Source organism: Berghia stephanieae, chromosome 12, assembly GCF_034508935.2.
Source record: "Berghia stephanieae isolate SIO BIC M18660-M18661 chromosome 12, UCSD_Bste_1.3, whole genome shotgun sequence".
NCBI lineage: Eukaryota > Metazoa > Mollusca > Gastropoda > Nudibranchia > Aeolidiidae > Berghia > Berghia stephanieae.
The window spans coordinates 3747675-3766143 of NC_088371.1; the positions used below are offsets into that span (position 1 = coordinate 3747675).

Genomic DNA, 18469 nt, shown 5'->3' on the forward strand with positions numbered 1-18469 from the left:
GACTCTTTAAGCTCAGCAAAAGGACGCCAATCTGGTAACCTATAACTTTTTCTCAAAGGGGAACTCCATTCCTGCCTTCGCAATGTTATTTTTAGCCCATTGACCCCATCTTGTGGTCAAATTATAACCCCGAAAGAGGGTAGTCAAATTCCAATTATGTAAACAGAAGTAGGCCATTGCATAGTTACCAACGGAAAACCCCTTGAATCCTTCTCTCTCATTGGTCCTCGGGATCACATGGTCATAAGTTATGCAAAATGGCCGCTTACGCTGCACGATTGTTGTTAGAGTTGATGTTGCAAGAAATTCAAAATCTTGCTTCATTATAAACTGAATTTTATGAGATATTTCTTCAAATGAATAATTCAACTTGTTAGATTCGGCCGATAATTGTATTGAGCTCGTCAGAGGCGAAAAGATTGTGGTGTTGTGGGCGTGAGCGTGATCGTGCGCTTGCCTCGAATGATTCGCTGAACGAGTGTTGACTGGAGATGGGAGGATGGAATGTGGGGATGAATAAAATAAAGAGCGAGTGGATAGACAGATAGATATAGATGGTTACCAGGACGGGAGGACGAGATAAAATGAAAAGATTGACTATGGAAATAAAGGGATTGTTGGAACAGGGAGGAAGCAGATAGAGAGAGGGCGAGCGGTAAAGGAGAAGGAGTGAGAGACGGGGGGGGGGGGGGGGGGGGGGGGGGAGAGGAAGACTAACAGAAAAGAGTTAATGGACAGACCGATAGAAAGAGATAGCTATAGTGAATGGGATGAGACAAAATGAAGAGAGTGATTATGAAATGAAAAAGAGAATGATGGAACAGGAGAAGAGAGAGAGGAGAGAGAGAGAGAGAGAGAGAGAGAGAGAGAGAGAGAGAGAGAGAGAGAGAGAGATGGGAAAGAAGCGAGGAAGAGGAGAGAGAGGGCAGGGGGGGGGGCATGCAGGAGGAGGATGAAATTGAAAGAAAAAAAAAAACCGAGTGGGTGAGGACTCTTTCCTTTCTGAGTGCAAAGAGCTGTTACCACAACCTCCACCCCCCCCCCCCCCCCCCTGCCAATAGCTCAATCAAATTTGAACACATCGATTGAGTGAGAGAAATCATGGTTGAGTTGACACTATTTCCATTCCTTTGTTTCAAGTTTGAAGTGTTAGATTGTCTGACTTACTCACGGCCTTTGGGTTTTCAGTCAATCGACTGTAATGCCTCGGCTACTTTCGCCAGTTAATTTGTGAAGACTTTCCAGAATTGCAGATCTTGTGAAATAGTGCCGATATCACAGCTAACTTTAAATAAACATTGCACTGTTAAAATGGATAAAAGTATGAGTGCTATTTGTTGGGTTTATTTTTTCACTCGAAGGTCAATTCACAAAAATATCGTCATTACAAAAACGAGTGTTGTGTAAAAGCTGATGGACCAAATTAAATATAATTTTATACACATCTTAGTCACATGCTATATAATGCGCATGCCAAATTTCATTACGATAGCTGAAATATAACATGCCGTTGCTATGGTGATTTGAGTACAATCTTTAAGTGCAAATTTCTCTGAATTTTGGATCTGAGATTAGCAGGAACCTTCCAATTTCAATCTTGTATAACTCGGCCAAAAAATATGATACATTAATGAAACAGGTATCAAATTAAAGAGAAAAGAATGATCTATTCAGACATACCAAAAGGTCCAAATGTCCAAAATGTACTTTCCGGACCAAACCGTCGCGCGACGTCACAAATAAGTAAGGACATTCACATTTTCCAGTCCATACGATCATTTGAATCGATTGTATGGGCAGAATAATGTGAATGTCCTTACTTATTTATATTGAGGTTCTTGGCAGGTCTAGTTGGGAAATACGATTGTGACTTTGTTTATTAACGTTTCAACTATTTTTGATATTGCCTGAAGAGAGACTTTGAGCCCAAAACGTTCCATGTTAAGCTGTTCGATTCATTTTGATCCATTGATTCTTTAAGCCACAGAGGACAACATTTCTGAGATCTGCCATTTTGGGAAAAAATTCAAATGTCATCCAAACCACAAGATCACTGTGAAATGTCACTTTAATATGCTTTAAAAGTGATAAATTGTAACCTAATTTGATCATATGTACGTTTCTTACAAAAATAAAACTGTTACAAATTTACGTCTCAAATTTTGATTGATTGTCAGCTCTTAACTCCATATCTGACACAACATAAAGTAAAACCAGAGATCCACCCATGGCTGGGACTTCAGTCCCTTCAGAGTAACATTAAAAGTGTTTAAACCAGAAATTCACCAACCTCGTTTGTTTGTTTCAGGGAAGAGTCTTTCCCCTTCATCGTTGCTACTATCATCATCATTATTGTTGTCATCATCATCATCATCACTGCTATCATCACTTTCAGAGGAAGAATCTTCCCCCTTCTTCCTCCCTCCTCCCCGTTTAGTTCCAGGTTTCCTCTTCAGCTCACTCTTGTCCCCAACCAAGCCCAGCTCTACAATTTTTTTGACGATTGCTGGCTTCTTCCTGTCAAAGGTCAGCTGACCCAAGATGGCTGCCATCGGGTCTGGGTTAAGAAAGGTCAAAGGATAAAATCAGTCTTTAACTGAAAGACTTTGGAGAATTTTCAAAATTTGTCATTGACTTGCTCGATTCAAAATGCAGCCAAATAAAAAATTAGAAGAAACAAACGATGAGAGATTAAATGATAATAAAACTCTCCTTGGTCAAATAAATTAGAATTATATCATTTCCATTGGAAACTAATAATGTCATTAGACTCAGAGATCCTATCCATAGGGTGGTAGGCAATATTAATTGTCTGTTCAATGCTACAGGAACCAGGATGAATTCTAGACTTCAATCTAACAATCTTCAAGCATCCTAACAAAAGGGTAGCAAGCAATTGAATTACATTATAAGATTGCAACAGATTTCAGTTTATCAAACATTAGATTGAAGGAATTTAATACTGTTCGAAATGTTGACATTATGACGTTCTATTTTGTTTTAAGGTTTGTGGTGCTTGTGACATCAGGAATTCCAAAAGCTCAGTTCAATCACAAACCGATACGCCAGGGTCCTTACCAAGTGTGGTAGAGATTTTTTGGGACCCCCCTGCCAAGGCAGAAGTGAATGTTTGTTTTGAAGGGTTTTACGGCGCTTGCAACACGTTTAGGTCATTTCAGCGCCAGTCAAATGGAAGAAAATGGGATGGTGAAAAGATATTCTATAATTACAATAAAAGCAGCCAAGAATAAGTTGTGGAAATGACACACAGGCAGATCTGCCTACTTTTACAAAAAATTTGTAGAATTAGAAATGTTGGCCCCAATTTCATAACTTCATGAGCATCTCTAAAACTTATTCAAATTGAAAGTTGATGCCAGAAGTTTTACCTAAACCATGTGAGGATAAATTATTGATTTTTAAAGTTAACTTTGGCGACTACTTTATTTGTCTCCAAAAAATTAAGAATTTTAAAATGTTCAAGTAAGCAGTTCTACAGGAGATCTTACCATCTGCCTCTCGGTGTAACTCGACTGCATCACGGAGTTGTTGAATCTGATCCTCTGTCCATTGATTCTTGCGACCACTGTGGAAAAATTGTAAAATGAATTTTGTTGTTTCAGCCTGGAACTATTGCTATTGTAAACAACAGTACAAAATTCGTGACATCATACCTGCCACTCCTCCACTTACAATTTCCTTGGAAGTGTAGAACCAGTCCTCCAGAGGACCAACAATGAATAATTTACAGATGGAATCACAAGGTGGAAGGATGTCAGGGCAGATTCTAACGATGACGGGACGTAAAAGGACGATGTCAAGGCAGATTCTAACGATTACGGGATGTCAAAGGACGACGATGGATGATGGATCGTCTTGATTGACGACCAGCATTTATTTAGGATAGAAAATAAGTTGCCCTCACTCTGAAACCAAAAAAATTTGTTGTATGAGGTATGTATCCAGTCATTTGGATGACAGGTTTCACACTTCCAAGGAGATTGGAACCAGTATTGTGGCATTGTATTATTAAGTCCCTATTACTTGGGTAGGTATGATGTTTCTGGAAAATTCCTGGAAGTGTCTGGGAAGGAGAAAGTGTAAAACAAGATAAAAAAAGTTCACCTTTTTCTCTTGACATCTTTGGCACTGGCAATGAGTCCCTGGTTCTTGAGTTCCCTCAGGACTTGAACTCGACTGTGGTCAGACGTTAGCTCTTGGAGGATTAACTGTACCGTGTCCAACTCTGAAAAGGACAAATGGGATGGCATAACTGTCTGTTTTCTTGTTGATCTTAGGGTTTTATAGTGCTTGTGACAACATAGGAAGAATGGGGGATAATAAAAACATTACAGATTTACAATAGGATTCAATAGTCTGATGTCACGTCGCCCAGCAATGAGCAGCTTGGTTCTAAACAAAGAAAATCATTAGTTTTTATTCTCCACACTGGCTAGAACTTTTTCACGTGTCATGTGATCAGAATGTATAAAATTCAAAACATGATCAGATTTATAATGTTTTTCTCTTTTGGACACATTTTTATGCTCGTTGGAGAAATATTTCATAAGATCATCCGCCATTGTTCCGATAGTTTAGAACCAGTTGCTATGTTACTATGCATCATTGCGAGGGAAGTAACGTAACGACTGTTGAAGGCAATTGAAAAGCACACAAAAAAGATAAAGGGGAAATGGTTCAATAGAGTGAACAGATGTAGATTCCAAGAGCACCTTACCAGTGTACTTAGTTTGAAATCACCTGAAAGTCTCATCCAGACATAAACACAGGTCTGTACCAAGAGGAAAACACGAAAATGTTCACAAACCATTATATATACATTCAAAACTAAATAAGCTATCACAGGGGAAATTACATGAAGTCAAACATGAGCTGACAAATAGTTTGACCTGGATGAGCATCACGATTGTACTCAATTTCCATTGAAGAATATTGAGCATTATATAATATTAGAAAATGTGCTATATAAATGTCATTTATTATCAATAGGGGATGGGGAATGGATTAAATGTGTTGTATAAATATTTATTATAATTATTATTATGATTATCATTATGATTATCATTATGATATCATTATTTTTTTTATTTATTATTATTTTTTGTTAAATTACATATTAATACTGTTATAATTATCATAGCCATAAAATATTATTATAATTATTATTATTATATTATTATTATTATTATTATTATTATTATTATTATTATTATTATTATTATTATTATTATCATCATCATCATTAACAATATTATTATTATCATTATTATTATTATTATTATCATTAACAATATTATTATTATCATTATTATTATTATTATCATTATAATTATTATTATTATTATTATCATTATTAATTGGGGCATGAGAATACAATGCTAGATTAGGACAACAAAAAACCACCAACCTGGATGCGTCATATCCTTGTATTTTTCAAACAAACACGCCAATTCTTCCGCATCGTGCTCGGACCACGCCACTTTCGCTTTACTCTTTGGTCTGAAGTCGTAGTCGCCCGAGATGGCAAGCGCTTCTGTCTTGCTCTTCCAAAACAAAATGTCCACAAACACTTTATTGTTGACAGAGGCCACCTGACTGAACTGTCGCACTACCCAGCATGCAAAGGTTCTCAGTTCCTGTCCAAAAAGAAATAGTTATGATAAGTGTCAATCTCTGTTCCTGGGCTAGAGGTGGCTAAATGAGCCAGTAAAATGGAGAAAGAAATAAAGTGAGTAGATGTGACTCATATATAAGGGAACAACAAAAAACAAACTTGTCTTTTCACAGGGCCATCAGTTTTTGGTAGAATTACTATTCAGCCAGCGTCGATTTAAGAATGATCACCGTGTTATCATATACAGAGAGTCTATTGCACCAATGTGTAGCCAGTGTCAATTTTAGATGAATTAATTCTTATAGCACGTCCATTGCACTATTGTATAGACTTGTCAATTGTAGATGAATTAAGTCTTATAGCACGTCCATTGCACTATTGCATAGACTTGTCAATTTTAGATGAATCAAGTCTTATAGCATGTCCATTGCACTATTGCATAGACTTGTCCATTTTAGATGAATTAAGTCTTATAGCATGTCCATTGCACTATTGCATAGACTTGTCAAGTTAAGATGAATCACTGTGTTATGCTATATGGAATGTCTATTGTACAATTGTACATACAATGTCTATAATTTTTGATGAATCACTGTGTTATGATATACGGAATGTCTATTGTACCATTGTACATACAATGTCTATAATTTTAGATGAATCACTGTGTTATGATATACGGAATGTCTATTGTACCATTGTACATACAATGTCTATAATTTTAGATGAATTAGTGTTATGATATACAGAATGTCTATTGTACAATTGTACATACAATGTCTATAATTTTTGATGAATCACTGTGTTATGATATATGGAATGTCTATTGTACCATTGTACATACAATGTCTATAATTTTAGATGAATCACTGTGTTATGATATACGGAATGTCTATTGTACCATTGTACATACAATGTCTATAATTTTAGATGAATTAGTGTTATGCTATACGGAATGTCTATTGTACAATTGTACATACAATGTCTATAATTTTAGATGAATTAGTGTTATGCTATACAGAATGTCTATTGTACCATTGTACATACAATGTCTATAATTTTAGATGAATTAGTGTTATGCTATACAGAATGTCTATTGTACCATTGTACATACAAAATCTATAATTTTAGATGAATTAGTGTTATGATATACGGAATGTCTATTGTACCATTGTACATACAATGTCTATAATTTTAGATGAATTAGTGTTATGCTATACGGAATGTCTATTGTACAATTGTACATACAATGTCTATAATTTTAGATGAATTAGTGTTATGCTATACAGAATGTCTATTGTACCATTGTACATACAATGTCTATAATTTAAGATGAATTAGTGTTATGCTATACAGAATGTCTATTGTACCATTGTACATACAATGTCTATAATTTTAGATGAATCACTGTGTTATGGTATACGGAATGTCTATTGTACCATTGTACATACAATGTCTATAATTTTAGATGAATTAGTGTTATGCTATACAGAATGTCTATTGTACCATTGTACATACAGTGTCTATAATTTTAGATGAATTAGTGTTATGATATACGGAATGTCTATTGTACCATTGTACATACAATGTCTATAATTTTAGATGAATTAGTGTTATGATATACGGAATGTCTATTGTACCATTGTACATACAAAGTCTATAATTTTAGATGAATTAGTGTTATGATATACGGAATGTCTATTGTACCATTGTACATACAATGCCTATAATTTTAGATGAATTAGTGTTATGATATACGGCATGTCTATTGTACCATTGTACATACAATGTCTATAATTTTAGATGAATCACTGTGTTATGATATACGGAATGTCTATTGTACCATTGTACATACAATGTCTATAATTTTAGATGAATTAGTGTTATGCTATACAGAATGTCTATTGTACCATTGTACATACAATGTCTATAATTTTAGATGAATTAGTGTTATGATATACGGAATGTCTATTGTACCATTGTACATACAATGTCTATAATTTTAGATGAATTAGTGTTATGCTATACAGAATGTCTATTGTACCATTGTACATACAATGTCTATAATTTTAAATGAATTAGTGTTATGATATACGGCATGTCTATTGTACCATTGTACATACAATGTCTATAATTTTAGATGAATTAGTGTTATGCTATACAGAATGTCTATTGTACCATTGTACATACAATGTCTATAATTTTAGATGAATTAGTGTTATGATATACGGAATGTCTATTGTACCATTGTACATACAATGTCTATAATTTTAGATGAATTAGTGTTATGATACAGAATGTCTATTGTACCATTGTACATACAATGTCTATAATTTTAGATGAATTAGTGTTATGATATACGGAATGTCTATTGTACCATTGTACATACAGTGTCTATAATTTTAGATGAATTAGTGTTATGTATACAAATGTCTATTGTACCATTGTAATACAATGTCTATAATTTTAATGAATTAGTGTTATGATATACAGAATGTCTATTGTACCATTGTACATACAATGTCTATAATTTTAGATGAATTAGTGTTATGATATACGGAATGTCTATTGTACCATTGTACATACAATGTCTAAAATTTTAGATGAATTAGTGTTATGATATACGGAATGTCTATTGTACCATTGTACATACAATGTCTATAATTTTAGATGAATTAGTGTTATGCTATACAGAATGTCTATTGTACCATTGTACATACAATGTTATAATTTTAGATGAATTAGTGTTATGATATACGGAATGTCTATTGTACCATTGTACATACAATGTCTATAATTTTAGATGAATTAGTGTTATGATATACAGAATGTCTATTGTACCATTGTACATACAATGTCTATAATTTTAGATGAATTAGTGTTATGTATACGGAATGTCTATTGTACCATTGTACATACAATGTCTATAATTTTAGATGAATTAGTGTTATGTATACAGAATGTCTATTGTACCATTGTACATACAATGTCTAATAATTTTAGATGAATTAGTGTTATGCTATACGGAATGTCTATTGTACCATGTACATACAATGTCTATAATTTTAGATGAATTAGTGTTATGTATACGGAATGTCTATTGTACCATTGTACATACAATGTCTATAATTTTAGATGAATTAGTGTTATGATATACGAATGTCTATTGTACCATTGTACATACAATGTCTAAATTTTAGATGAATTAGTGTTATGATATACGGAATGTCTATTGTACCATTGTACATACAATGTCTATAATTTTAGATGAATTAGTGTTATGATATACGGAATGTCTATTGTGCCATTGTACATACAATGTCTATAATTTTAGATGAATTAGTGTTATGATATACGGATAGTCTATTGTACCATTGTACATACAATGTCTATAATTTTAGATGAATTAGTGTTATGATATACGAATGTCTATTGTACCATTGTACATACAATGTCTATAATTTTAGATGAATTAGTGTTATGCTATACAGAATGTCTATTGTACCATTGTACATACAATGTCTATAATTTTAGATGAATTAGTGTTATGTATACGGAATGTCTATTGTACCATTGTACATACAATGTCTATAATTTTAGATGAATTAGTGTTATGATATACGGAATGTCTATTGTACCATTGTACATACAATGTCTATAATTTTAGATGAATTAGTGTTATGATAAGGAATGTCTATTGTACCATTGTACATACAATGTCTATAATTTTAGATGAATTAGTGTTATGTATACGGAATGTCTATTGTACCATTGTACATACAATGTCTATAATTTTAGATGAATTAGTGTTATGATATACGAATGTCTATTGTACCATTGTACATACAATGTCTATAATTTTAGATGAATTAGTGTTATGATATACGAATGTCTATTGTACCATTGTACATACAATGTCTATAATTTTAGATGAATTAGTGTTATGATATACGAATGTCTATTGTACCATTGTACATACAATGTCTATAATTTTAGATGAATTAGTGTTATGCTATACGGAATGTCTATTGTACCATTGTACATACAATGTCTATAATTTTAGATGAATTAGTGTTATGCTATACGGAATGTCTATTGTACCATGTACATACAATGTCTATAATTTTAGATGAATTAGTGTTATGTATACGAATGTCTATTGTACCATTGTACATACAATGTCTATAATTTTAGATGAATTAGTGTTATGATATACGGAATGTCTATTGTCCATTGTACATACAATGTCTATAATTTTAGATGAATTAGTGTTATGATATACGGAATGTCTATTGTACCATTGTACATACAATGTCTATAATTTTAGATGAATTAGTGTTATGATATACGGAATGTCTATTGTACCATTGTACATACAATGTCTATAATTTTAGATGAATTAGTGTTATGATATACAGAATGTCTATTGTACCATTGTAAAACCAAAGTGAGAGGTGCCTAAATGAGCCAGTACATTAGTCACATCTACTCACTTTATTTTTCTCTCTGTTCCTGGGCTATTTGGGACACATGACCTAAATAATTCTTGGACTATTTGGGACACATGACCTAAATAATTCTTGGACTATTTGGGACACATGACCTAAATAATTCTTGGACTATTTGGGACACATGACCTAAATATTACAGTGACTAATTGAGTAATCTAAATAAGCCTAAATAATCATTGGCATTAAGTCATCATGTCATATCATATTGTATCATATCGCATCGTATCATATATCATATCATATCGCATCGCATCACGTCTCAAATCATATAATAATCATTAAGGTTTACAGAAGTCAAAATACCCTGTCACATTTTCAGATATCAATTTATAAACATTAAAACAAACCAAAAAAAAAGATCAATTTGATAAATCGATAATATCCACGAAATGTACAAATCAATTTGTGTGCGTCCCTGACATAATCAGTCGCATGGTGAAAATTTATGTTTGCGTTTTTGTGGTTTTTTTGCATTTTTTGAAAGCTGAATGTCTCCTGATCATTTTAATCTTTATTTGAAGCAAATCGGGTGATTTTTCATGAAGTTATGGTCATATGCATGGGCTACGGTGGGAATCCCTAATTTTGAGAAAATCGGTTCCAAAGTTGACAAGAGTTGATATTAAGTATAATAATTACCTTCATAAAAAAAAATTAAAATAAAATATTTAGGAGTAGAATTCAATTAAAATATTTCATCAATATGTAGAAAAATGTTTGATTTAAGATTTTCGATGAGAACTCATTTTCCATAAAAATTGACCTCTGGACTAAAATTGTCAATATCTCTGTTCAAAACTTTTCACCATGCGACTCAATATCTCAAGGACTCCCACAGAGCCATTTGGCCCACGGAGCCGGAGTTTAACCCGGTCTCTATAGCCTGAAACAGACAATTGCAATTTTTTGCTATCCTTTGGATAGGATACGTGTCTATCACAAAGTACTTTCTACTAGATCTAACAAACCCAGCTACCCAATCACTGCTGAATGGACAGGGGGGTCAGAAAATAATCTCGACTGCGCCTGGGATCGACCTTGGTCCCGTTCATAGCCACACATGTAAAACGTTGACATTTGATCAAAACAAAAAAAAACTCATCTACCTTGTATCGGTCCAACTTGGCCAGCGGCCCAAAGAAAAGTTTGGAGAAGGTGTGAAAGATGGAGGCTTGAAACATCATCCCTACATAGCCAAGGTCGTGACCTAGGCGATGGAGAAGTTTGACAACGCAGTGGTTCACAGCATCAGAATTTTCTGGAAACTCGTTGAGGAGAGTGGCATAAGCCTTGATGACGTGAGGGTGAGCAAAACTGGTGGAAATAATAAAAGTCATAAAAATTAATTGACAATAAAAACACAGACGGACTTATCTGATTTTAGCATAGACACGTCATTGACACATCATAGACACATTATTGACACATCATAGACACGTCATTCACATGTTATAGACACATCATAGACACGTCATTGACACATCATTAAAATGAACACGTCACTAAATTAGTGTTGCCTTCCCATAATGCCAGTAAAACCAGATTTTAACTCAAAAATCACGTTGATCTTTTTTGTCTGATTTTTCTCAGCCAACAGTTCATTTTAAAATTATTTTTTTTAAATCACATAAAATTTTTGTAGACTGACAATAGTCTTATCACAAAGTACTTTCCACCAGAATTTATAGACCCAGTTATCCAATGACTGCTGGGTGAACAGGGAGGAGGGGGTGGTGGTGGTCAGACTGCTGGGCGAACAGGTGAGGGAGACAGGGAGGTGAGGGGGGGGTCAGAATAAAAACTGGACTTTACCCGGGATTGATCTCCGTCCCTATATAAAGCGAGTGCTCTACCAACTGAGCTGTCTGTCCCCCAATGATTTCATTGACTTCAAAGTAAAATTCCATAATCCAAACCATTCCCACAAAATACCAGATCGACAAGGTGGGTCACATTTTGTTTGGATTGGGTTGTTTTGTTTTTTTACCCCACCGTATATCTTAGTCTGATGTCAACTTCCACTTACTCGCTGATGAAGACTTTGAAGTCGAAACAATGTTCATCCCTCCTTACATCGTCCATCTCGTCCTGTAACTCTTCATTCATTTCATCCTCAATGTCATCGCCGTTACCGCCGTCGTCGTCGTTTTGGATGTCTTGAGATGGGGGGCCTGGCATAAAATTATATATAAATATAAACAGGGAATAATACTGGTTCTAATCTACTTGGAAGTGTGATTTATTGTTTTTAAGGGTTTTACGGAGCTTGCAACACATTACAGTCATATCAGCGCCAGTAAAAAGGAAGAAGATGGGATAGTAAAAAGTTCTAGAATTACAATTAAATCACCCAAGAAAAGGTAAGACAAAGGGGAATTGGTTCAAATAGGAAACAGATGTAGATTCCAAGAGCACACTATGAAAGTACTAAGTTTGAGATCACCTAAAAGTCTCATCCAGACACAAGCACAGGTCCCAACTAAGAGGAATACACTCAAATGTTTACAAATCATATATAACATGTAAACAAAACATAATACAGTGCATAACAGAGAGATGATTTACAAGGGAAAAAAATTCATCTCCCAAAACAATAACTATACATTTGACTGTTTCCCTCTTAGCCAGGGTATCCGGCCAGGGCCAGGAGAAAACCAATTGATCTCATTCCAAGACAAAGACAGAAAGCATGTTGGAAAACAGACATAGGGGGATAGAAGACACAGTAAGTGCCTCCCTGCCCACTATGGGAGGTCAGGAACCCAATCCAGTGTGTGATAATGCGTTAAGGATCATTTTCTCACGTGGTAGATCAGCCATGAAGATGGTTCTCAGGGTCTCAATCTCATCATCCGGCCGGCCAGCATCCGTACCAAATATGGCTCCTTCCGGCCACACATCCCTGGCCGCCCTGAGTAAAGCCATGGCCTCCCTGACATTGGCCGACCTCAGACTTGATTGGATTCTCTGCATGGCTTCAACTCTGGACGGAACAAAGAAACACACAACAATGGCTGTAATTGTATGATAATCATGAGAATGAGAATGATGATTTCAATAATAATAATAACAATAATAACAACAATAATAATAATAATAATAATAATAATAATAATAATAATAATAATAATAATAATAATAATAACAATAACAATAATAATAATAATAATAATAATAATAATAATAATAATAATAATAATAATAATAATAATAATAATAATAATAATTCTTATTCTTCTTCAAGTACCAAGTCTGTGCCAGACATCAGTGATCATGGTACGCCATTCATCTCTCTGATCAGATAACCTCAGAAAACTAATATTACTCTTCTCTTTCTTTATCACCCAGCTGTTCAAACTATTAAAATATGTTTTTCTTGGTCTACCTTTACTCTTTTTACCTTCTATCAGTCCTGTGAGAGCAAGATGTTCAATATATTTATGTCGATTTAGGTGCCCTAAAAATTGCATTTGTCTTTTTCTTATTGTACGAATTAATAACCTTTTAGTTTCAGCTTGCTCTAATACTTCTTCATTAGTTTTCTTCTCTGTCCATGAGATTCTTAACATCCTTCTAAGAAACCACATTTCTGCTGCCTCCAGTTTCTTTCTAATGTCTTCTGTAATTGTCCAGCTTTCGCAGCCATATATAATAATACTGACCATACATAGGCCTTCAAAACCCTATGTTATCATTGAGATATTGTGTTTTTTGAAAATTTGACTCATTTTATTAAAACAATCTTTAGCTATTGCAATTCTTCGTTTTATTTCTGTGCTACATCTGCCATCTGAAGTTATTATCTATCCAAGATATTTAAATGTCTGAACTTCTTTTATAGTTTCTCCATTGCTTATCAAGTTACATGTTGGATTTCTTTCTCTCCTTGATACAACCATGCATTCTGTCTTTTTTACATTTAAGTATAATCCCATACGTTCACTCTCTGTGACTCCTTTATTGAGGAGTAATTGTAAATTTTCTTTTGAGTCTGAAATTGGTACTGTGTCATCTGCATATCTTATATTGTTGCTATTCTCACCATTGATCTTAATGCCTGGACTACCTCCTAAAGTTCTAATAATTGTTTCGCTGTAGATATTGAAAAGGTCTGGTGACAAAACACATCCTTGTCTAACACCTCGTTTAATTTGTATATATTTACTTAATTCTCCTTCAATCCTGACGGCTGCACTTTGTTTCCAATATTAAGTTTCTAAAAATTCTAAATCTTTTCTGTTATATCTAGTCCTTATAATAATATAATAATAATAATAATAAATAATAATAATAATAATAATATAATAATATAATAATAATAATAATAATAATAAATAATAAACAATAATAATAAAATAATAATAAATAATAATAAAATAATAATAAAATAAATAATAATAAAATAAAATAATAATAATAAAATAATAATAAATAATAATAAAATTAACAATAAATAATAATAATAATAATAATAATAATAATAATAATAATAATAATAAAATAATAATAATAATAATAATAATAATAATAATAATAATAATAATAAAATAATAATAATAATAATAATAATAACAATAATAATAACAATAATAATAATAATAATAATAATAATAATAATAATAATAATAATAATAATACATAATTAACAATAATAATAATAATAATAATAATAATAATAATAATAATAATAATAATAATAATAATAATAATAACAATAAATAACAATAATAATAAATAATAAAAAATAATAATAACTAATAATAATAATAACAATAATAATAACATAATAATAACAATAAATAATAATAATAATAAACAATAATAATAACAATTATACAATAATAATAATAATAATAATAATAATAATAATAATAATAATAATAATAATAATAATAATAATAATAATAATAATAATATTAATAATAATAACAATAATAATATAATAATAATAATAATAATAATAATTAATAATAATAATAATAATAATAAATAATAACAATAACAACAACAATAATAATAATAATAATAATAATAATATAATAATAATAATAATAATAATAATAATAATAACAATAACAACAATAATAATAATAATAATAATAATAATAATAATAATAATAATAATAATAATAATAATAATAATAATAATAATAATAATAATAATAATATAATAATAATAATAATAATAATAATAATAATAATAATAATAATAATAATAATAATAATAATAATAATAATAATATAATAATAATAATATAATAATAATAATAATAATAATAATAATAATAATAATAATAATAATAATAATAATAATAATAATAATAATAATAATAATAATAACTTTTACTGTTACTGTCACCTCAAAGCTGCTTCAGGTGATGAACAGGAAATCTGTCAATCTCGGGGGAGAAAAATCGGAATTCAAAGGCAAAAAGTATATAAACCCAAAATGAACAATTTCACCCACAACCATCTGAATCGTCACTATAAAATACTTTAGAATTGATGCTGTACATTTCAAGTTGATCTTATATCTATTTCTGAGTTTTAAAATATCCAATTTTTCTGATTTAAATGACTTTTAACACATTTAGTGGATAGTGCGATATATAAATACTGATAGTTTTGTTGGGTTTTTAAAAATTTATTTATTCAAATGAAAACTTTACTTTTAAAAAGCATAAATGGAGAAAAAAAATGGAAAAATAATCAGAAAGAATTTGATAAAAAGTGACCAACCAAAAATCTGAACATAGGATGGGGCTCCATCAACAACAGTGGAAGGTTTATTTGAATTTTGGCTTGCATGGCTCCATCAATATAGTAGTCCCTTAAGCTTTGAGCTATTTGGCTGATAAAGCCAGAGGTTATTTCACTGGCTGAGGCGCTGATGGTCTGTGGTAATTGTGTGCTATCCTTTGGATGAGATACTCAATATAAAACATTCAATTAATCTCTTACCGCTGTTCATCCACGCTGACTTCTGATGCCGCATCGAAAGGCGTCACGTCTGTAGGAATGTCATTTGTCCCTTGTAAAGACGAGACTAGCGGTGATACATCGTTTTCCCACAGGACAGTCAGCTCTTCCTCTGTCATCGGTGGGGGGGATGTGTCTTGGCCTGGGAACAAAGGTTTGTAAGTGACAAGAAACTCGGGTAGAGTTAACTTTAAAGTAGAGAGTATTCAGAGAACAAACCTCCCAATAACAAATGGGTGGCCTTGAACTTCTCACACTACAATTTTGATTCTAGTGTTTATATGTATGTTAGCCAACCCTGGCCCATGTAAATGTGTACTTACAGCAAACCAGTCCCAAAACTGTATTGGTACTTAGAGCAAACCAGTCCCAAAACTGTATTGGTACTTACAGCAAACCAGTCCCAAAACTGTATTGGTACTTACAGCAAACCAGTCCCAAAACTGTATTGGTACTTACAGCAAACCAGTCCCTAAACTGTATCGGTACTTACAGCAAACCAGTCCCAAAACTGTATTGGTACTTACAGCAAACCAGTCCCAAAACTGTATCGGTACTTACAGCAAACCAGTCCCAAAACTGTATCGGTACTTACAGCAATAATAATAATAATAATAATAATAATAATAATAATAATAATAATAATAATAATAATAATAATAATAATAATAATAATAATGAAACTCACAATTCTGCGACTGATCTGTTTTCTTCTTCTTCTTGTTCCGTGACTTTCCTTTCTTCTGGACCACGAGATTGCGACTGCCCTTGCTAAAAGTCTCCAGCATCTTGAGGAAGATATGGGTCGACTCCACCAAATCTCGTAGATACGACCTGAATGTTTTCAACATTAACTTAATTAGTCTCGTTCTGTTTTAGGGGGAATGGGGTTGTCATTGATTATGTCCCTTAGTTATGTCCAACACATTGAATGCTTTAGCAGACAAATACACATGAAAACAATATGTGAAAGGGCTTGATGATGTCCACGTGTAAATAAAACTCACAAATTACACAGTGAGATAAAGAAAAGGAGATGGGGCTGGATTGGTCATACTCTCAGGAAGCCTGCAAGCAACATCACCAGACGGGACGTAAAAGAGCGAGGATGGATGATCTTTGTTGACAACCAGCATATATCTAGACTAGAAAATAAGATGCCATCAATCTGACACCAGATCAATTACACAAGGTATGTATCCAGAGTGGATTTATACTTCCAATGAAACATGAACCAGTTTTTTGACAATACACCTTCCTTCCCTATTTAGTCAAACAAATCTCCTATTTCCTGCTATAAATTCAATGTTTATCATTCATCCTGCCATAACAATGCCTAACATCCATTTTGACACATCAGTCTAACATCCATTTTGACTTATCAATGTCTAACATCCATTTTGACTTATCAATGTATAATATCCATTTTGACATAGCAATGTCTAACATCCATTTTGACTTATCAATGTCTAATATCCATTTTGACATATCAATGTCTAACATCCATTTTGACTTATCAATGTCTAATATCCATTTTGACTTATCAATGTCTAACATTCATTTTGACTTATCAATGTCTAATATCCATTTTGACATATCAATGTCTAACATCCATTTTGACTTATCAATGTCTAATATCCATTTTGACATATCAATGTCTAACATCCATTTTGACACATCAATGTCTAACATCCATTTTGACATATCACTGTATAGGGGTGATGGGACACAATAATCACCACACTGACCTTGAACTTTTCCTTTCTTTGAATTTCTTGAGCAGCGTGACAAAAATGTCCCTGTATTCCATCATGTAAAAAACGTTACCTGGAAGACGTGAAAGAAAAAAAACAAAACACACATCCAAAAGAGTTTTTTTTAATTATCGTAGTTTTGTGAGGAAAAAATGAGATCATAAAACACAAAATAGCAGAGGCTAAAATGTCATGGTTAAAATGTTGACTTTTGGAAAAGATTAAATGTGTGCTAGCCTGACAACAAAAAGAGCCCCAAAAAATCTCGTATTTGCCTTAAATCAAGATGTACGTATTTACAAGTCTGATAACCTAACTCTATTATAGACATGCTGATATTTTATATTGTTGTTATGGACATTATTTTGCTTCAATTTAAGAGTTTCCATTACAGCAACAAGCCCATAAGAATTTGGGTTATCAGAACTGCAAATAAATGCACGTTGCCTACAATCATTTGACCTAGATGAAGCTGGTGATAAACTCGTTTTGTAACCAGGAAAAAAAACCCCAAAAAACATGTATAAATAGAGTTTATCTTGGTGCCTGCGCAATATGGACAAGAATGATAATTGCTGGCCACATCTGGATAT

General features: G+C 32.4%; 1 protein-coding gene across 3 annotated transcripts in view; it reads right to left on the bottom strand.

Annotated features, from left to right (window-relative positions):
* Window positions 1-18469, bottom strand: part of LOC144957965 (protein timeless homolog) — a 56187-nt gene that overhangs the window by 8364 nt on the left and 29354 nt on the right. For all 3 annotated transcript variants that reach the window (XM_078889528.1, XM_078889529.1, XM_078889530.1), the window contains 10 exons: window positions 17871-17949; window positions 16811-16956; window positions 16105-16264; window positions 12948-13126; window positions 12170-12314; window positions 11250-11457; window positions 5429-5657; window positions 4126-4246; window positions 3510-3586; window positions 2291-2557 (listed from right to left, as the gene is read on the bottom strand). In XM_078889528.1, coding sequence (XP_078745654.1) covers window positions 2291-2557; window positions 3510-3586; window positions 4126-4246; window positions 5429-5657; window positions 11250-11457; window positions 12170-12314; window positions 12948-13126; window positions 16105-16264; window positions 16811-16956; window positions 17871-17949 — 1611 coding nt within the window. The remainder of the gene's footprint in view (window positions 1-2290; window positions 2558-3509; window positions 3587-4125; window positions 4247-5428; window positions 5658-11249; window positions 11458-12169; window positions 12315-12947; window positions 13127-16104; window positions 16265-16810; window positions 16957-17870; window positions 17950-18469) is intronic.